This window comes from Acanthochromis polyacanthus, chromosome 8 (assembly GCF_021347895.1).
Source record: "Acanthochromis polyacanthus isolate Apoly-LR-REF ecotype Palm Island chromosome 8, KAUST_Apoly_ChrSc, whole genome shotgun sequence".
NCBI classification, from domain to species: domain Eukaryota; kingdom Metazoa; phylum Chordata; class Actinopteri; family Pomacentridae; genus Acanthochromis; species Acanthochromis polyacanthus.
This window is the reverse complement of record NC_067120.1, coordinates 28,294,167-28,316,211: the sequence shown is the minus strand read 5'-3', so window position 1 is coordinate 28,316,211 and position 22,045 is coordinate 28,294,167. Positions and strand designations below refer to the sequence as shown.

Genomic DNA, 22,045 nt, shown 5'->3' with positions numbered 1-22,045 from the left:
CTGACAGTGGGAAACTCAGCATCCTTCTACCAATATATTCACTCTCTCTCCTCTGGACATGTCCGAACCATCTCAGTCTGGCCTCTCTGACTTTATCTCCAAAGCCTCTAACATGTGCTGTCCCTCTGATGTACTCATTCCTGATCCTATCCATCCTGGTCACTCCCAAAGAGAACCTCAGCATCTTCAGTTCTGCTACCTCCAGCTCTGCCTCCTGTCTTTTCCTCAGGGACACTGTCCCCAGACCAAACAACATGGCTGGTCTCACCACAGTTTTGTAAACCTTTCCTTTCATTTTAGCTGAAACTCTTCTATCACACATCACACCTGACACTTTTCTCCAGCCGTTCCAGCCTGCCTGTACACGCTTCTTCACCTCTTTTCCACACTCTCCATTGCTCTTTACTGTTGACCCTAAGTACTTAAAATCCTCCACCTTCTTGATCACTTCTCTCTGTAACCTCACTCTTCCACTTGGGTCCCTCTCATTCACACACAGATACTCCGTCTTGCTGCGGCTAACCTTCATTCCTCTCCTTTCCAGGGCAAACCTCCATGCCTCTAGCTTCTCCTCCACCTCGTCCCTGCTCTCACTACAGATCACAATGTCATCTGCAAACATCATAGTCCGTGGAGACTCCTGTCTAATCTCATCTGTCATCCTGTCCATCACCATAGCAAACAAGAAGGGGCTCAGAGCTGATCCCTGATGTAGTCCCACCTCCACCTTGAACTCTTCTGTCACACCTACAGCACACCTCACCACTGTCTTACAGTCCTCATACATGTCCTGCACCACTCTAACATACTTCTCTGCCACTCCAGACTTCCTCATACAAAACCACAGTTCCTCTCTGTGTACCCTGTCATAAGCTTTCTCCAGATCTACAAAGACACAATGCAGCTCCTTCTGACCTTCTCTGTACTTCTCTATCAACATCCTCAAAGCAAATATTGCATCTGAGATCTGCCAAAGGTGGGGGGTCACTTGGGACCGCTGACCGAGATGGCCGCCTGAAGCAGAACCTCCCGACAAATTCCCTAAGATTTCGCGAGTGAGACCATATTCCTACTACAAGTCAGACATCTCACGAGGTGGCTGAGCTGTTGCAACTGTTTTTTTTTTTTGAAATACAACATAATGTCAACTTCAAGGAGACACGGAGCGAGGCAGGCGGCGGCTAATGCTAACGCGGCTAACAGTGAGATGCTAGCTAGCTCAGCCACCGAGGATGAGCGGAGGCCGGATGCGGGTCATTCTAAGCCCGTGGCAATGGACGCTATTGCAGAACTACAGTCTACTTTAGAAAAGGCTATGCGTGAAATGGCCCAGGTGAGCAGTATCTTACAAGACTTACAGGCAGATGTTTCAGCAGTGAAAGCTACTCAGGCTAAAATGGGGACGGATGTCTCAACGCTTTGTGATAGATTGGAACAAGCTGATGCACGCATCATGGATCTGGAAAGAGATAATGAACGGCTTGATAAGGCAGCCAAGGAACAAACTTGTCAGTATGAGGAACTTAAGAGAAATGTGCAAGACATGGAAAATCACAACAGACGAGTGAATCTGCGCTTGGTGGGGGTTAAAGAGAAGGCAGAGAACAGTAAAACGAGGGAGCTGGTGAGAGCTATCATCTCAGAGGTACTTGGCATTGATTTGTCGGAGACGGAGCTTCAGAGAGTACACCGCATCTCGGGTCCGCTACCGAACGAGGGCCAGCCACCAAGACCTCTGGTTATGTGTTTTCATAACTATCTGGAGAAGGAGAGGGTTTTGGTGGCCGCAAGGCAACACTCTCGCAGCGGAGGTGGGATTCAGTGGAACGGCAGCCAAATCTCCTTCTTCCCTGATTTTACCAGAGATGTGGTGGAGAAGAGGAAAAGGTTTACTGAAGTCAGAAGAAAGCTTCACGAGTTGGATGTGAGATTCACGCTGGCATAACCCGCCGTTCTCTGTTTCACGTGGGACAATGAAAGGAAGAGTTTTGAGGACCCCCGCAGAGCGATGGAGTTTATTGACAATGTAAGACAGTAACTCAAGTGAGTGAAACTGCTCTTCAATGGACACATGGCTGAATCTTTTTCGTTTTTATTTTCCTGTGTGTGTTCATCATCTAATTCTGACTGTATATTAATAATGCCTGGAGTCAGATTTAGGCAACAGGTATCTTTTGTATGGGTGAGTTTATTATTTCCATTGTCATAATTTTCAGTTTATATCCTGTTTCGAACTCCAGGGCATTGTGGTGTATTGTTTGTAGGACGGTAGACAAGGGCAGATTAAGACAGTAGAAAGTTTTATTTCAATTGTGGGGATTTGGGAGGGATTTGTGGAGGTGACCCGTGGTTGCGCCTCACGGACCATAAAGAGTGGGAGTGGATGAGATGGTTGTTGGTTCTTATATTTTATGTGTTGGGGGCTATGGGTGGGGGTTTTGACCATCTCAGTTTATCCACACAGTTTTATTTTTATTTTTCTATGTTCTTAAGGTGTTCACGGCTTAGGGTTTGGGTGGTTTGCACAGACTTAAGATCTAATACAGCATTCTATACTTTCGGGACTCTTAAAGATTATATTGTAACTCTCGTACTTGTTAACATTCAGGTGATAAAGAATATGTGGTATGATGGCTAAAAACATCAGAGTAATCACCTGAAATGTAAATGGATTGTCAAGCCCTGTCAAAAGAAAGAAATGTCTCACTTATCTCAACTCTCAAAAGACAGATATAGCCTATCTTCAGGAAGTGCATTTGACAGATAAAGAAATAGCTAAACTTAAAGTCATGTGGGTGGGCCATGTATGTTACAGCTGCTTTAACAGCCAGAAACGAGGGGTTGTAATATTAGTACATAAGAGGCTAAATTTTGAAATATTAAATCAGCATAAGGATGAAGAAGGGAGGCTCATATGCGTTGAAGCTAAGCTCAATGGGAGTAGAGTTAATCTATGTAACATATATGTACCTAACACTGAAGATCCAAACTTTTTTCATAAAATCAATAGTATTTTGGGAGCCTTGGGAGAGGGGAAAATATTATTAGGAGGGGACTTTAATCAGGTTCAAGACGGGGTTTTGGATAAATCTACTTATGTAAAACGTGTTCCCAGGGATACACACGCAATACATCAATTAGCAGAGGACCTCGGGTTGGTGGATATATGGAGGCTTATTAACCCCAGAGAAAAGCAATTTACTTTCTATTCTCACAAACACAGATCAGCTTCGAGAATTGATTATTTCTTAACTTCTAATAGTTTGAGTGGTGCTTGTGCCAATTGCAAGATTGGAGCTATTGCACTTACTGACCATGCAACTGTATTACTGGATATGATGATTGGGGAAGAGCCAATTAAGAGTAGTAGATGGAGGCTTAATACATCTTTATTCCAAAACCCAGAATTTGCAGAAATGCTGAAGGAAAATGTTAAATCCTTTTTCCAGATTAATACTGGATCCACCGATAAATTTAGCACAGTTTGGGATGCGTCTAAAGCTTTTATTCGTGGCGAAGTTATTACATACTCAAGCAGGAAGAAAAAGGTTGAAAAAGCAAAATTGGCAAACCTTGAATCTCTGTTAAAAGATAAAGAAAAACAATTATCCATCAACTATACGGAGTCATTATTAAAAGAAGTCTGCAAATTAAAATTAGATTTGAATGAAATTTATAATAAGAAGGCCGAATATGCACTTTTCAGAACAAGGGCTAATTTCTTTGAGAATGGGGAAAAAGCAAGTAAGCTCCTCGTGAGACAGCTGAAGCAACAGGAGGCATCTTTCATAATTCCAGGAATCAGAAATGAAAAGGAAGAATTGTTAACAAAGACAAGTGAAATTAATAATGCATTTCAGAAGTTTTATTCAAACCTCTACTCTTCAGATACACAAATAGATTTGCAAAAAGTGAAACATTTTTTGGCTGAGCTGGACTTGCCTCAGCTCTCTTCACAACAAGCTGAAGCAATAGACACACCAATAACTGAAGCGGAAGTTAGGGCAGCAGTTCTAGCCATGAAAGTAGGAAAGTCTCCGGGAATCAATGGATTTCCGCTAGAATATTATAAGTATAATTTGGACCTTTTGGCGCCTATTTTAACAGAACTCTATAGTGAGGCAATACTGCTCGGATGTCTCCCTGAAACTTTTCATGAGGCCCTCATATCAATAATTCTTAAGAAAGATAAGGATCCACTAGATCCTGGTAGTTTCCGTCCGGTCAGCTTAGTTAATGTAGACTCTAAAATTCTTACAAAAATCCTGTCACTGAGATTGGAAAAAGTTTTACCCTCGATAATTCACTCTGATCAGGTTGGCTTTGTTAAAGGGAGGTCCTCCTCAGACAACCTAAGGAGGCTTTTTCATTTGATTTGGCAAACCCATGGGAAAGATGGTGATGCTTTCTCCCTTAACGCAGAGAAAGCGTTTGATCGAGTCGAGTGGAGCTTTTTAACGCGTGTTTTGGAAAAATTTGGATTCGGGAAGGAATTTTTGAGATGGATTGGGATAATTTATGCTAAACCAAGTGCAGCTGTGGTAACAAATGGTCTGATTTCCCCCTTTTGTAGGCTGTTTAGGGGCACAAAACAGGGGGACCCCATGTCCCCAATCTTGTTCACATTGGTGATTGAGCCATTAGCGGCTGCAATAAGGAAAGAGGCTAGTATTAAAGGGGTAGTAGCAGGTGGGAGAGAGCACAAACTTTTTCTTTATGCCGACGATATCCTCTGCTTGGTGTCAGATCCAGCGTCCTCTACCCAGGCTCTTCTTGATAAAGTTAACTTGTTCTGTAAAATTTCTGGTTATAAGGTTAATTGGCATAAATCAGAGGCCATGGCTGTGTCTAAAGTATGTCATCCAGCAATGTTCAGCGCAGGCACTTTCAGGTAGCTCTCATCTGGTATGAAGTATCTAGGTGTAAAATTATGTGCTGACTTATCAGACATAATGCAGCTTAATATGACTCCTCTCCTGTCTAAAATCAGGAACAGCCTGGACAAGTGGAAAAAGTTGAATCTGACTCTGTGGGGAAAGATAAATACAGTGAAAATGGTTATTGCACCACAATTCAACTATCTATCAATGATGCTCCCGCTTTCAATAACAAGAGAATATTTTAATCAGTGTAATCAAATGGTAAAAGATTATCTGTGGAATGGCAAAAAACCAAGCCCTACTCTCAGTCCTAGACTCTTGGTGTTCCTCTTCTCTCTCTTCCTACGAACACACTTCCTCCCCTTCTTCTTCGACCAACAGTAGTCCATTTTCCACCGGCACCCTGTAGGTCGACAGCACCGATGGCGGTCGCTGGTAACCCGGGCCTCGACCGATCCGGTATGGAAGTCATACATTTGATTCGCATGTTTGATTTGGCCAAAGTTTTACGTCGGATGCCCTTCCTGCCACAACCCTCTGTATTTATCCGGGCTTGGGACCGGCACAATAAGACACTGGCTTGTGTACCCTTGCGGCTACATTAGTGTTTCTCCAACAGTAAACCCTGGATTACCCTGGACATAAAGACCCTTCCTAAGGAGAAGAGGAGACTAACAAAGAACCCTAGCGTTTGGGAGAGAAGAAGGCAGGGAAATTACGTGAATGTTGTCCTTTCAGTCGTCCGACACTCCCCCTCCTCTTCAAACCCGATTTTCTGCAGATTGGACTCTTTTTGGGCTTTCAGACTCATGTCCTTCCTCCTTCCTACCACCCTGTACTGCTGATACTCAGGCCTTCTGCCTCAACTAGTCCCTCTCAACAGACAAATGAGAAGAACCAGCTCATAAACATAAATTTCAGAAAGACTGTAGATCCTGGTGACACCAGCATGAGGCTTCTGAAGTCCTGTGCCGGGCAATTTTACAGTATAATTAAGCATGCTGAGAGCACCACAGCTGTGAAAAACATCCTGCTTGGTACCAGTGCACAAGACCCCACACCCCAATGACTGATGGATCACCACCTCACAGCTTGGATCATAGACTATCTCACAAAATAACCACAATATGTGAGGTCACGGGGCTGTGAATTTGATTTGGTTGTCTGCAGCTCAGAGGCACCACAGGGAACAGTCCTGGATCCGTTTGTAAAGATTCTACAACCAACACAACAAATTCAACAAGAAGGTGGTACTCACAGACACAGCAGCTCAACACGCTGCTTTTTTGAGATAAATCTTACTTTTAGTTGTGCGTATTACATCTACAGCCAACAAAATCTTTTGATTATAGGTCTACAGTATAATCAGGCCATTATGAGTGAAATTCTGCACTTGCGCGATATACAAGAGGGCATAACCAAGTGACCAGGTGACCAGCACCAGCGCAGAAGATGGGGAAACACAGCAAGCACATGCCAATCCAGTCTATTTACAAGGCTGAGGAATTAACCATACAAACCTTCGCTACCAAGCATCTTTCTCACAGACGCCAGATTTATCACCACCAAAATGGGACTGTTGTATTCTGCTTATAATGGAGACTTACTGCTTCTGACATATTATGTGTTTCTGTCTGGAATTACCTACTTAGCCTGCTGCCACCATGACAGCAAAAGAAAATAGGATAGCAGATTGACCTACCATCCTGGCTCCAAGTATATGAAGCCAGTAGCAGTTTGATCATTATCTGAGGGTGCAGTGTTCAGGTACAGTTTATTTTATGCATCAGTTTGATTAAGTTCTACAACATAACACTAAAAATTAGACTTGTATAAATTTGACTTGTTGTCAAGTCCCATAAAAGTCATATGCATTCAGAATACACGTGGCCTAAGTGCTTTTTGTTTCCACACAACTAAGTAATTGCCAAGCAGCAAAAGCACACATGCTCTGCTCAGCTGACTGCATCAATCCCCACCTTGCTGACTGACTTTTGTGCAAATTTAATTTATGTGAAAACAATCTTTGTTGGTGCTCAAAACATAACCTTGCAAGCTCCGTCATTTAAAAAAAAAAAAATCACACTCCGTACAGTGGTTATGTACCTGTGTGTAATTACCACCTCATTTGTTGAGCAAAATTAATATATATTTATCATTGCAAACCATCTTAGTGTAAAAATGTATTGATTTAGTAAATATAAGACAACATTAAAATGAAATGGCCCATTCCTGGCAAAACAATTAGATGGTAATAAAAGTGTATTTAGATTAGGAAAATCTAATTATGTTGTCTGACAGCAGATGGCGCAGCACTTTCTTGATCTCTAATCTTTTAAGGCGATCCTTCCTGGTGTTTAAACTTCACCAGAATTCAAGCAACACTTTACACAACAGCTGTAGTTGAGTAAACTAAACAGGTTAGATGTGAAATCATCCTCAAACTGTTACACTTTGGGCTTACAAAGGTCTCACAGCTCATCAAAGTTTTGATCAAGTCACTTTCACTTCTTTTGTATTTCATTCAGTGTTAATTCATCAGTGCTGACTCCTTCACTTTAAGGAAAGAATGACTAAAAAATGTAGTATTTGGTCAGGATCATTTCTCAGTACTACTTTGACTAGGTCTAGTTGGATTTCAATGACAAAGCCTTTTGACTGAGTTGAAGTGCAAGTTTTTAGCTGCAAACCTGTAGAATTCCCAGTAAATAAAACCTGTCAGTAATTTTGGATCAGAAATAGCTCTTGGCTCATCTTTATTTTTAGGTGATCTGTCTTGTAAATCATAAGCGGTCAGTTACACACTCAGATGAGCTCTGGCAGTCATAAAGTCAAGATACGAAAACTATTAGGTTGTTGAGTCATTGTTTCTATGGGCCAGTGTATTGATGACTATAGTAAATGTTCAAATCCTTGGCAACAGCATTATCAAGAAATGCCTTGCTATAAGAGTTTCGCACTGTCTCTGGATAATCAAATTAACAATTAATTGTCAAAATTTCACTTTTGTAAACATGTAGAGAGGAAACACAGAGAGGACTGTTTTTCTGCATGATGACTTGGTCAGAAATGATACTGTGTCATCTGGTTTCCACATTAGTCTGCCCCATGGCCTGAATTCACATTTTTACCTTTTAATCCTGAAATATGTTATATATATCTGCAGTTGTTAATAAATGCACATGTGCTTGTGGTTGTGTGTGTGCATGTAAGTCTGGTTCCCAGTGAGTTCCTCTTTGTATGAATGTTTTGTCGGCAGCTTTATGTGCATGAAAACCATCTGCTTTGTGTTACACAGACAGTTTCCACCACCTGATTTTGAGTTTGCAATGCTTCAGTCAAGTCAAATGTTATTTTCCTTGGATGAGAAACAACAGAAATAGCTGCACAAGCTTCTTGTTCTGTAGCTTCAGACAGTTGTCAGTACAAAAACAGACACAAACTGAACATTTGTTTGATTGATATCAATACCAGTATATAAGTTTCTATGCTGTTGCTGGTTTCAGAATTTAAAAAGATCACCACTCTCCTCTGGTCTTCTTAGTATTTTAGGTATTTGTGCTTTACATTAGAGGAAAAACTTGAGAAATTTTCAAGAATTGTTACTCTGCTACTTTTATCTACACCTGCAATGCCCCTAATGTTTATTTCAAAAATTATTTTCTGTTACCCAGACAGATCTTTGAAAGGTAATCCCTGCATGGAACATGGCACAAAAGCCTCAGCAATAGAATTTAATTTCCCATTACTTTAAAATCTAGTCTCACTATGATCACTGGTAAGGAATCTCCTTGAAATGATTAACTCATTGACTGCCAGCCGTTTTCGGAGCAAAGAGCCCCCTACTGCCAGAGTTTTTAAGAATTTTGACAGATTTTTCAAGATCTACAGAATATCAAGTTTTAAGACTACATAAACATTGAAACTATCGAAAGAAAGTGTAGATTCTCTTCTTTCATCAGGAAAAAAAATCTTGTTTCTAGCATTTTCGGTTCTAAAGTTATTGGCAGCAGAACAGAGGGTAGTTTCAGCAAAAACACCTGTTTTTGACCAAAAAACAGAGATAAAGAGCTTTTTCTGCAGAGAGGCACATCAATCACTTTGATGCCAATATTTTTTGGTTTAGTGACATCCCACACAACTGAACAGTTGTTTACTTATATGAAACAACAAAAACAACTCGGAAAAAGCATTTTGAGGTCAACTTTTTAACCTTTTGTTAGCTAAATCATTTATTTACAAACAAACAACACAAGTCAACATTTTGGTTCAGAACAATATATCTTACAAAATATAAACAAAATATTTTTAGGTCTGTGTGTGTTTGTGTTTGTGTGTGTGTCTGTGTGTGTATGTGTGCTCGCTCTAAACTCATCTGACTCGGCTTCGTCAGATGAGCTCAAGAGAGCGGTGGTGGCGAAACAGAAACCGAAACCTAGCGCGGCTTTGATCGCCAGCGGCTGTTGGCAACGACACTTTTTGCTGTCGCCCCACCATGGTCACTGTCTTTGTCATTCTTTTGGCCCACCGCAACACTCTCACGTTCCAAAACTCCAGGATTTTCACCGACAAGCTCCGACAGACTGTCCTGCAGCCCCCCCCAGTCAAAAAAACATGATTGACGTCTATAGACGTCATTGGCAGCGAACGTTCGGATTTCAATTGACGTCTATGGACGTCAATGGCAGCGAATGATTTAATCTAACAAAATATTGCTGATATTTAGCTACTGGCATATTAAGACAGCATCAGATTTCTGTTCCATATTTGCACAAGCTCAAATATGCACATGTGCACTGGACCAGTGTTGTGTGGATCAGTCCAAGCCACTTCATATTTCTCATTTGTAGAGCCATGCTTGTGTACAGACACTGGAAGTTTTTGTGCAGTGCACAAAAAGCTAATTGACAGTGAGGAAATACTCACTGAATGTTCTCAGTTAATAAAGAGAAATCACCAACTACTGACACCAACATATATCTGTGGGATGTAAAATGTAGTCTTCAGGAGTGTAAAGTCTAATAACAGACAACAAAAGTACTTTTTACTTTGACTCACTTTGACTAAATGTGAGGAGAAACCAGCCTGAGCCATCTGCAGATTGTAACCTCGACCCTGATTACTGGTTCCTGCAAAACAGTTAAACAATTGAGTTGAATGAATAAAACTGTTGTACATTCTCAACACTATTGCTAGTTCTTACTAATAGACATCAAAAAATGGCAGCAAACTGATGCATTATAAACAGCTACTGTTCTGACACACTTCTTAAGCATGCTCTGAGACCCATCCCTCTAGCACCTGAACCATCAACCACCATCCTCTATTCTGCGCGGCAAGGTGACTTACTACTTCCTGTTTTCCTGTCTGTAGCTGATTGTGTGCTAGTGTTGCAGCAGTTCATGTCTCTTCTAAATTCTGCCTACTACCACTAAAAACTGCCTGTACAAAAAATTTTATCAAAATTAAATTACTACACATCCTGCTCCTAAAGTGCTTGTGTGCATAATTGCTTCATGTCTTTATATATATATATATATGTATGTATGTATGTATGTATACATAACTTGGTGTTTCGGATCCACAAGCCTAGCAGCTAACAGGCTAGACATGGCTTCTGTCTCTCCCTCCGCTTCTCTGTCTCTCTCTCTTTCTCTCTCTCTCTCCTGCTCAGTCTGTCATTTGTTTAGCTACTCACCTGCCTTTTTTAGAAATAATGGTATATATAATAAATGTGTTTTGTTTCAGCTCTGGATGTAAAGTGAGGCCAATTAGGCACAGCTCCATACCGTGTTAAACAACCTAGTAGCTGTAGCAACTAGCCAGCTCCCTGAGCTGGTACAGAGTGACCGAGCATAGTTCCTGTCAGCTGACCCCTGGCAGTTCCCGGGCTGCTGGGTGACTGTCAGTAGGAAGCATATAGTCCCAAGCAGAAGCATGTGATTCACCACCAACCCCACTGATGTCTCTAATCATTTTTCTCCCACTCAGCAACAAACCTGCTGATAATCACACTCTGGTAATTGGCAACTCCATAGGCAGAAACATCATATTTGGGACACCAGCGATCACAGTTAAATGCATTCCTGGGGCCAGAGCGCATGACGCTGAACCCTATATAACTGCTGGAGAAGGCTAAACATAAATATGATAAGACTGTAATTCACCTTGGCAGCAATGATATCTGGTTCAGGCAATCGGAGGCCACAAAAATTAATGTGGAATTGGTGTGGAAATTTGCTTCTGTAGTTTTCTCTGTATCCCTGTCCAGTCTGATCAGTAATGCCCTGTACATCCACGTTATCATTCACCCGCTGGCTGTCGAGGTGGTGTTCGGAAATTTATGTGGGCTTAATAGACAATTGGAAAAGTTTCTGGGGAAAACCTGGTCTCATTAGGAGAGACGGCACACATTCTACTTTAGGTAGTACAGCTCTCTTATCTGGACAAATTTATTAGAAAATCAAACTTCTGATAATCCAGAGGTGAGACCAGAAAGCAGAATGGCAGTCTTACATGCTACTCTGCTGCTTCCTTATGACTGCCACCATCTCATTATCCCATAGAGACTGTGTCTGCCCCCCGGCCATCCAGATTATATAAGGCTAAAATTAACAATAGAAGGGCTGTCCTTAACAACCTTATTCAAATTATTACGACTTCATCAGAAACAAATAAAACAGGACAAATAAAAGCAGTTTATTAAATATTACATCTTTTTAATCTTCTTTATTTAATGATCTGATATCCGATCATCATATTGATGTAGTGTGTCTGACTGAAATGTGCAGCATAAAGAACATCCATCCATCCATTCTCTATACACCGCTTCATCCTCACTAGGGTCGCGGGGGGTGCTGGAGCCTATCTCAGCTGACTTGGGCTGTCACGCCCTCCCTCTCCTGTGATCAGACTCATCTGGTTAACGATGAGCGGCATATAAGCCCGACTCCCCTCACAACTCACTGCCGGTTCATTGCACCATCATCCATGCCACGACGCACTCAGCTGTCCCCTCTACTCCATTCACCTCCTCTTGCACGCCGCTTCCTGGACTCAAGCTTCCTGTTGGACTATATTACCTGTTTCCCTGCCCTCGCCACATCTCTCCATCTGCTCCCTCCATTCTGCCCGCTTCTGCCTTCCACACCCTGGACACTCCATGAGTCTTCCTTCCCCGTAACTTAGTTATATTTTATGTTTAGTTTAATTCGGCCTTTGGGTCCGCCCTCAGTTTAGTGTTATTTAATTTACCTTACTCGCCTCCGCTATTTCCCTCCGGCTTCCTTTATTCAGCGTTTTTGTTCATACATATTCTTATTGTTTTATTAAATCATTATTTAACCTCACCCACCCGTCTGTGCCTGCTGCTTGGGTACTCTCCAACCGCAAATCATGACATGGGCGAAGACAGGGGACCCCCTGGACAGGTCGCCAGTCTGTCGCAGGGCTCATAAAGAACATGTCACTCTAAATGAATCATCTCCCCCAGTTACATCAATTTTCATAAACTCAGAAGTACAGGCAGCGGAGGAGGAGTGGCAGCAATCTTCCACTCAAACTTAATATTCAACCAGAGACCAAAACTTAGCTAGAATTTGTTTGAAAGCTTTAGTCTTAGTCTCACACACTTGAATCGGAAAATAGAAACAACTGTTTTGTTAGTTGTTGTATACTGACCACCTGTCCCTTTCTCTGTGTTCTCTCACTTTCTCCCCCAGTCTCCAAAAACATGCTGAGGTTAATTGGGGATCCTAAATTGTCCATAGGTGTGAATGCAAGTATGCTTGGTTCTCTCTCTATGTGTAGCCCTGTGATAGACTAGTGATCTGTCCAGGGTATCCCCCTGCTTTCAGCCTAAGTCAGCTGGGATAGACTCCAGCCCCCTGCAGCCCTAATGAGGATTAAGTGGATGAATGCACTGAACCTATTCTGCCTTTCTAGCAGACAGGCAAAACCAATTTCAAAGTCAGGAAAACAGGTAGAGCACCGCTGACTATTGCATTGCCATAGAAACAGGTGATTTAATGTTTAAGTAACAGCTGACCAATTAACAATATTTCAGATATAGAAGTTCAGCTAGCCATTCTAATTAAATATTAACTTGTTCACTGTTTTTTAAAGAAAATATGAAGAACATAGTTATTTCTATTTTGACATGCTAAATGTTAACTTACCTTCCAGAGAAAAAATCCTCTCTCCTAGAGCATCCACAATGTCCTTCAGTGCTGACTCATCTGTCACTTTAAAGAAATGCTTCTCATCAGGGTCACTGGCAATGAATTTGATTTCCTTCAAAAAGGCTTCAGGGTTTATTCCCCGGCGATTATAGTAACCCAAAACCTGGATAGAAAGCAAAGAAAACAGAATGACAGTCACAGGTTTTGTGATGTCCAGAGACAAATAACTGTAATCGGGCTTTGCTGATTTGGCAAAACAGAGAGTAAGATATCAGGTCTAGGTTAAAGAAAAAAATCTCTCAAGAGCAGAAGGGTGAATCAGGATCAGACAGCAAATCAGGTTGGGTCTGAAAGGTATTTGGGGTTAAGGGTAAAGGGAGACAGACTCACAGCAATGGCATACATGGTGATGTTGGCTCTCTTGCTGTCAGTGACAGCCTGCACCAGCTCTGGACTGTCATGAGATTCGCCATCAGTAATCACAATCATCACCTTATGAGCTCCTGGTCGGCCTCCGCGCTTGAATGCCTCTGACCTGTTTGACAAGACCAGATGATGTTCAGGAGATGTAGATGTAATTCATTCTTTTTTTCAGTAAAGCACTCAACTCCCTGGTATTTGACATGTATTTTCTTTGGTGTCAGAATCTCAACAGAAAAAGCGAAAAACATTTTGTAATAGTTCAATCTAAATAATGTATAGGAAAAGCATTATATCCATCGATCAACCACAGCATTATGACCACTGACAGGTGACGTGAATAACGTTGATCATCTTGTTACAATGCAATGTTCCGCTGTGAAGCCTTGAATCCTGACATTCATTTATATGTTTGACATGTACCACCTATCTAAACATTGCAGTTCAAGCAAGGACTGGCTGGTCAAACTCCCATGACCACCTCAGTAGCTCTGCAAGGGTAAAGAGCTGGTCCACTATTAAATGACTAGGAAGGAATCCACATTGAATTTAAGGTTTGACAGTTGGTCAGAGCCTGGCTTCCAGTGCCTGTTTAGTTAACAGAATACAGGGAGTTACACTACACTATTAAAGTAAAAATTGTGAATTATGACAAAGGGATTGTGAAATATGCTGGCTTTTCAGAAACTATCCTTCTCATGGCTTCCCCTATGCTAGATTATCAAAACAAAATCTCTCTGATGGTCAGAGAAGCTCACCAAATAGTACATCTTTCAATCTTTTCTGACGCACATACTGATGGACAAACCATCCCAGTAACAGAGCTCAGTGAGCAGCTCAAGGTTTTTCTTTCTCTCCTTCTGTGTTCTTTGGTGTTTCTATTTAAATAATTTTTTGAAAGAAGTATAAATTTTATCTCTTCCAACTCTGTCGAGACAGCAGCAGCTTTTCAACTATTGTCTGTTTCAGGCTCTGCTGGTAATTGACTGCACCTTTGGCATCCTTTAATCCAGGTTCTGCATGTGCCACCAGATGATGAGGCAACAACAAAACAATGTAGAAGTGTGTGTCAAAACAACAAGCATCCTCCACAACCTGCTGAGCTCAACAAGGCAGAATCTCCATCTTTTGAAGATGCATAGTTTGAAAAGACAAGAGGCTTGTACTTTGAAAAAGCTTTTTTTTTTTTTTATCAAGGTAACTTCAGGTTTAATTGTAGGTCTTTAGTACTGCTGCTGCAGCTATGTTTATTTTAGTCTGTATTGTGTGTTTAAAGTCTTTCTTAGTACAGGCCCGAGGTGTCTGGGACCCCACAAATAACCAGAGTAGTAATGCAGCAGAGAGAGCTCTGAAGTACCACAGCAGTATTCAATGGTGTGATGACATTCCTTTTCACAACCAAAAATGAACTCACCAAATAACATACTATTCAATAATCCATCACAAAGAATGCAAAATAATTTGTATATAAAATGTATACGGCAGATTACATTTATTATTGTTTGTTTGTACCTATCCTATTACATCTATTGCTCAATGAGTGATGGTCACATCTATTTATGTTTCTTGTCAATGATAGAAAAAAAATCCTCAAAGTATGGCAGGTATACTGATCAGGCAGGTAAAGTATAACTAAATAAGTGTGTAGAAAGAGGTAGTATTAGATGTCTGCTATGCATTGTTAATAGCCCCACCAAATACAGATTTTTCCCTCTGAACTCATTTCATTTCAGTAAATTTTCCATTGATCCATTATCTCAGCAAAAAATCAAACGTTTGAGAACAACTAAAAACAAATTTGTGGGTCAGAACTTTTCTATCGGAACATTTTCCTGCTAATACTTATGCAACTATACCAAGAACTTTCATTGTAGAACCTTAACTTGTAGTTAAATGGTTTTACAATAATGTTATAGTCCTTTTATGCACGTAAAGGATCTAAACATTTGTTCAACCAGTGATTACTACGTCATGAATATTTTTTTAAGTGGAAAGTTCAAAGGCATATTTAGCTGACATGGGTACTTGTTATAATGTTAGCCAGTCTGTAATTTACAGTGTATAGTGGTTCATACATCTTTTAGCAAAATTTACAAAACTAGTTCCAAACTTAACCCTTTAGGTGTCAGTTTTTTCAAGAAAATATTCAGTTTTGATATCACTTTTTCAAAAGGTTGTAACTTGAAAATGATTACAGATAAAGGCATACTGTAAATGACAAAAGTCATCAGTATGACCCAAAGTTTGTGATGGAAGTAAATTCACTCATCTAATTTGCGTATTATGACATCACCAGGTGGTGGTCATATTGGATTACATAACTTTTACAGATTTTTACTTTTTTTTTTTTTTTTTTACATTTTTTAAAGTTTTTTTTGGCCTTTGTGGCTTATTGGATAGATCAGGGGTCGGCAACCTTTAACACACAAAGAGCCATTTCGACCCGTTTCCAAGAGAAAAGAAAACACCGGGAGCCGCAAAATCCTTTTGGCATTTAAAATGAAGACAACACTGCATATATCGCTTTTTTTACCTCTATGCCCTTGTTAATCAGTCGTGATTAATTAATTACAAAGCCTCTAATTAGATAGATTCATTTTTTAATTGTGTCCTACCATTAATATTTATCTTACTTGGTTAATGTCATTTTTGCTCCTGGACCTCATATATTACCTAATATTAGCTGGAAATCAATATTTTGCGAATGTCTATTTAACTTGTAAAATCTATTTATCTTAAGCTAATAATTTTTCTCCAGTAAGTCGCTGCCCTATTTTCCAAGACGACACTCCTCTGACTCTCTGGCCTGCTGCCTGGATGCTGGACGTGACATCGATCCATGTTCTCGTGAGTAACGTGGTATTACCCTATCAAAGAGTAGATACTGATCAAGACAATTATCCATAGTTTACCCTAGTACTCATGAGTACTTTTGACTCAAAGGCAAGACGTGTCTTTCTTGGAGTGAAGCTTTAATATACAGGCCTGCCATTCTTGAGTACAAAACGATGTGAAACTACAGGCGTTGTTTGTCCAGGAGTAAAACAAAAAAAAAGGCATGAAACGTGTGGGAATCGGAAGCTCCGTGTTGTCTCTCTGCATCAACTTTGCGCTCTCATGTCCCAGGGGAAAATCCCAGCAGCACATCCGGTGGAGTGACACGTCAAAATAAGAGCGGTAATTTCACAATAAAACTCTATATTAAAATGCATTGAAACGCGCCTGAAAGGCAGAACAATTTATTTTCCAAAGTTACAGGGTCCCACAACAGAGGGCTGAAAGAGCCCCACGCGGCTCCGGAGCCACGGGTTGCCGACCCCGGGATAGATTAATGAAGACGAACCCAGGCCGCTGCATCGGGAACTATAACCAGTTGAGCTATACGGGGCCCAACTTTTACAGATGTGTATCTATCAAGATGGCATTGCTTGTAGTGCTTCAGTGTGTGATATCTTTCATTGCAAGGCACAGCACACAGACCCACTCCACACTGACTGCACCTGAACTGTGTTTGGTGACGGCCTTTTGAGTGGGTACGATCTGAACACACAACGCAATCTGGACGATCGTTCGTATTACGGAACCAGTGTCGTTCAGTGAGCCTCTGTGGCACTTCTCCCTGCTGCACTGAAGGCTTTCCTCCTTTTTTGCCTTCCTTCTTGGAGTAGCCCTCAAGTGACGATGTTATGTTTTGAATGAAGACCTTCAGTGGTTTCTGCCCTTACACAGGTGGCGCGCTTACAGCGCAGCAGCCGGAGCTGCCATTGGCAGGGCAGCTCAAATGTAATTTCGTTGTATACTAAAGTGTGCAATGACAATAAATTCTCTGATTCTGATTCTGATTCTGATTTTGTTGACCAAGACGACACCTGGTATAAATGATGTGGGCATTGACTACACTGATGCTTAGAACTGCATTGAAAATGCGATTATACCATTTTCTTGATCTGTGTGGAAAAAGGTACATTTTCATTTGTTAAACAGCTGTATCTATTCCTCCCATAAATGTGTTGTCAATGCACACTGGTTTCAACTACACAAGCCTTGAGTAGGATGTCTTCTGGTTCTCCAGGGGAATCCTCGATGGAAAATTGCCTGGATAAGGTGTCGGGCTTGATGTTGTGGGACCCAGGGTGATAGGTGAGGGAAAACTTGAAGCGCACAAAAAATAAAGTCCACCAAGTTTTACAGGAGTTGAGCTTCTGTGCAGTTCGAAAATATTCTAGGTTTTTGTGATCAGTCCATACCACAAAGGGTTGGTCGTAGCCCTCCAACCAGTGTTGCCACTACTCAAAGGCAAGTTAGACTATGAGCAGTTCACAGTTACCAATGTCATGGTTCTGCTTTGCGAGAATGAGGGGAGCTTGTTATCTGTGAGGGACCATTAGGAGAGCATGGCTCCTATGCTGTTTTCCAATTCATCCCCTTCCATGACAAACTGCTGGCTGGTATCAGGCTGCATGAGGATTAGGTCGGAAACAAAGCAGAATTTCAGGTTTAGGAAGGCTGCAGTGGCTTCAAGTGTCCAGCAAAAGGTCTAGGAGGGGGAGGTCAGGGCAGTCAGTAGAGCAGCAATCTTGCTGTAATCATGAATAAACCTCCTGTGAAAGTTAGCATATGCAAGGAGCTGTTCTTTGAAGCTGTTTCTAGTTTTCAGGCTGGGACCACACCTGAACTGCAGACACTTTTGGCAGGATCCATTTGTACCTCCCCCATGGAAACAATGTATTCCAGAAATGAAACTGTGGAGGCATGGAACTCACAATTCTTTGCTTTCACAAACAGGCAATTTTTCAAGAGCCGCTCCAGGGCTTGGCGTACATGTTGGTTGTGTTCATCGGGGTCACTGGAGTAGATCAGAATATCATCAAGGTATAGAAACACAAACCTGTTGATCATGTCACATAGGATGTCATTGATGAGATTCTGAAACACATCAGGGGCTTTGATAAGTCTGAAATGCATGATCATGTACTCAAAGTGTCCCAGTGAAGGTGGTCTTCCATTCCTCACCTCATGGATTCAGATCATGTGGTAAGCATTGCTGAAGTCCAGTTTTGTACAAATGGTGGCACCATGTAGAGTGGTGAAAACAGAGCTGATCAGAGGTAGAGGATACTTGTTTTGATGGTAATGTTGTTGAGGCCCTGAAAATCAATGCAGGGATGCAAGGATCCATCCTTCTTGTCCACAAAGAAGAACCCCGCCCTAGTGAGAGGAGGATCGGATGATCCTAGCAACCAGTGAATCTCCACTGTAGGTCTCCATGACAGCTTGTTCAGGTTTGGATAAATTGTAGTGCCGACTGCTGGGCAAGAACGCTCCTGGGAGGAGGTCAATTGCACAATCGTAGGGTCAGTGAGGAGATAGTGTGAAGGCATGATCCTTTCTGTATACTTGGACCAGATCATGGTATTTCTTGGGCACTTGGGACAGGCTGATGCATTCAGGCAGGGACAAAACTAATGCGACTGCAAGGGTCAGGGCTGAGCGGAGGCAATTCACATGGCAATCAGAACTCCACGAAGGAATCTTCTTAAGGGACCAGTCAATATTTGAGTTATGCTTCAAAAGCCAGCGATATCCGAGAACCAGTGGGGAGTTGGAATTGTTAATGAGACGGAAGGAGAATGTTTTCTGATGATTAGTGGCTAAGACCAAGGAGACAGGAGCAGTCTTAATGATAACTTGGACCAGGCATAATCCTTGGGCTTCCACTGGGGAAGACAGGGATTCCGTAGGAATGTCCGTTTAGCCAAGTTATGATCCATAAAATGGTCCTCTGTTCCAGAGTCAATTAGAGCAGAGACCAGTAATGCGTGGCTCTACCAGCAGAGGGAGACAGAGATCAGGAGATGCTGGAGGGAAACTGTAGCAATTTGGCTCACCATTACTTTTACAGTCAAAGGTGAGGTGGCCCTTTTCTGGGGCAGGTTCAGGCCCGGACTGGCAATCGGGAGAGGCGGGACTTTTCCTGGTGGCCTGTCTCCTTATAGGCCTGCCTGGACAGGCCAGCCACGGACTGGCAGGCCAATGAAAGAAAGTTGATCGGCTTTTTGGCAGACAGGCCAGAGACAGCAGCGCTAGAAGCCTTACAGAGTACACGCCCACCCTCCTGTCACTCACACAAAGCAAGTGCTCTGAGCTCTAAATCAGAAGGATAGGGATTGGTCAAAGTGACATTTTTTTAGAAGAAACGTGCCATGATTGGTTAGTTGCTTTATGGCCCGCCCCTTCATAGCGAGAACGGGGAAGCATGCACTGCAGAGTGGTGAGGCGAGAGTGAGGCCAGAGAGTGGAAGGAGCGAAGATTATGGAGCACCCTGAGAAAGCTGGCGGCAAAAAACGAGCAAAGACGAAGAGAAAAGGTGGGCATGAGAGGAAGATGGAGAAGAAAAAAAGGTTGCTCGAGGAGGAAGGGGCAAAGTGTTATAAAATAACACGTTTCATCAACCCCCGCCCAGGTCCAGCAGTGTACAGTTGAAAATAAAGGATGCTGCTACTTCAAGTAAGTTTACAAACGGTCGGTTCTTCTCACAAATGCATCATCAGACTTCAAAGCCCAAAATATAGTAAAAAATGTCTGGCCCAAATAAGCTCCACAGGTGTCAGGTGGGTTGCAGGAAGCCTGAAAACGTTTGAGACCCCCTCTTCAGGTAGGATAGGCAGTTGCATGAGACTAGGCCGTCAGCGGGGTTGGTTGAACAGGACCTGTAGAGCAGGTTTCAAGTTGGGTGGTCCAGAGAGTTTGTTCTCTATGATACTCTCTCAGATGGTTGTCCAGGCGTATGGCTAGGGAGATCAACCAGTCCAGGGTGGTGGTATCGTCCTAGGTGGCTAGTTGGTCCTTGACAGAATCCTGAAGTCCTTTGTAAAATACTCCTTGAGGGCTTCACCATTCTAGCCACTCTTGGAATTGGACTGCATTGTCTGCCACGCTGCTGTTCCCATGTCAGGTGGACATGAGGCACTTACTGGCATCTTTTCCCCCCACAAGTTGATCAAAGACCTTACACATTTCACTGGTGAAGACCAGTGAACTCCATATAGAAGTTGTACACCTCAGACCGGTTCTCCCACACAGCTGTTCCCCAATCCCTAGCAGGCCCTTTTAGTGGGCTAACTAAATAAGCTATTCTGGTGCGATCTGAGGTGTATGAGAGGAGTTGCATGTCGAACACCAGGAAAACCTGAGCAAGAAACACCTGACATGAGCCTAAATCCCCAGCAAAGCACTCGGGGACAGGTACAAAAGGGTCTTTAAGAAACAGGGCCACCACAGCGACTGAGCTGACATGGCTGAAATGACTGAGCTGGAGAGCCAAAGTATGTACAGGAATCAGGGCTATCTGAGTGGTGAGGCCAGCAACTTTATTTGTTAACTGAATTACTTGGACCAGTAGAGTCTGATTATTTACAATGAGGCCCCTTAACATCTGTTCATGCTGACCAAGCAAAGCTCCCTGGCTAGCAAAAGCATGCTGAACTGACATAACCTTCCGTGCAGTCTGACCGCTGGACTCGCTGTCTGCTGAGTACATTCATAGCTGGACTGTACTGTCACAGAGTGGGTCAGAGACTCAGCTGCAGACAGCAACACAACAGATGACAGTACAATAAAAATGATTTGTTAAAAGAAATAGAATAATACAGGAAACAACAAGGAACTGACATCACCTGGAGTAAATGCAAGTCTACACTGTAGTAGTACAAGATATGCTACAAATCTCGGGAATATGTGAGCAGGACATACACTGTATTGCCAAAAGTATTCCCTCACCTGTCTTGACTCACATATGAACATAAGTGACATCCCATTCCTAATCCATAGGGTTCAATATGATGTCGGTCCACTCTTTGCAGCTATGACAGCTTCAACTCTTCTGGGAAGGCTGTGCACAAGGTTTAGGAATGTGTTTATGGGAATTTTTGACCATTCTTCCAGAAGCGCATTTGTGAGGTCACACACTGATGTTGGATGAGAAGGCCTGGCTTTCAGTCTCCGCTCTAATTCATCCCAAAGGTGTTCTGTGAGGTTGAGGTCAGGACTCTGTGCAGGCCAGTCAAGTTCATCCACACCAGACTCTGTCATCCATGTCTTTAAGGACTTTGTTTTGTGCAGTGGTGCACAGTCATGTTGGAAGAGGAAGGGGCCAGCTCCAAACTGTTCCCACAAAGTTGGGAGCATCGAGTTGTCCAAAATGTCCTGGTATGCTGAAGCATCCAGAGTTCCTTTCACTGGAAGTAAGGGGCCAAGCCCAGCTCCTGAAAAACAACTCCACACCATGATCCCTCCTCCACCAAACTTTACACTTGGCACAATGCAGTCCGACAAGTATCATTCTCCTGGCAACCGCCAAACCCAGGCTCGACCATTAGATTTCCAGATGGAGAAGCCTGACTGGTCACTCCAAACAATGCGTCTCCACTGCTCTCGAGTCCAGTGGCGGCGTGCTTTACACCACTGCATCCGATGCTTTGTATTGCATTGGGTGATGTATGGCTTGGATGCAGCTGCTCGGCCATGGAAACCCATTCCATGAAGCTCTCTGCGTGCACACTTTT

The 22,045-nt window shown here is 42.4% G+C and overlaps 1 protein-coding gene across 1 annotated transcript in view; it reads right to left on the bottom strand.

Annotated features, from left to right (window-relative positions):
* The window catches only part of itga11b (integrin, alpha 11b), an 87,990-nt gene that overhangs the window by 42,626 nt on the left and 23,319 nt on the right, over positions 1 to 22,045 (bottom strand). Inside the window, exons 8-10 of the mRNA XM_051952154.1 lie at positions 13,451 to 13,595; positions 13,058 to 13,223; positions 9,939 to 10,009 (exon numbers count right to left, since the gene is read on the bottom strand). Coding sequence (XP_051808114.1) covers positions 9,939 to 10,009; positions 13,058 to 13,223; positions 13,451 to 13,595 — 382 coding nt within the window. The remainder of the gene's footprint in view (positions 1 to 9,938; positions 10,010 to 13,057; positions 13,224 to 13,450; positions 13,596 to 22,045) is intronic.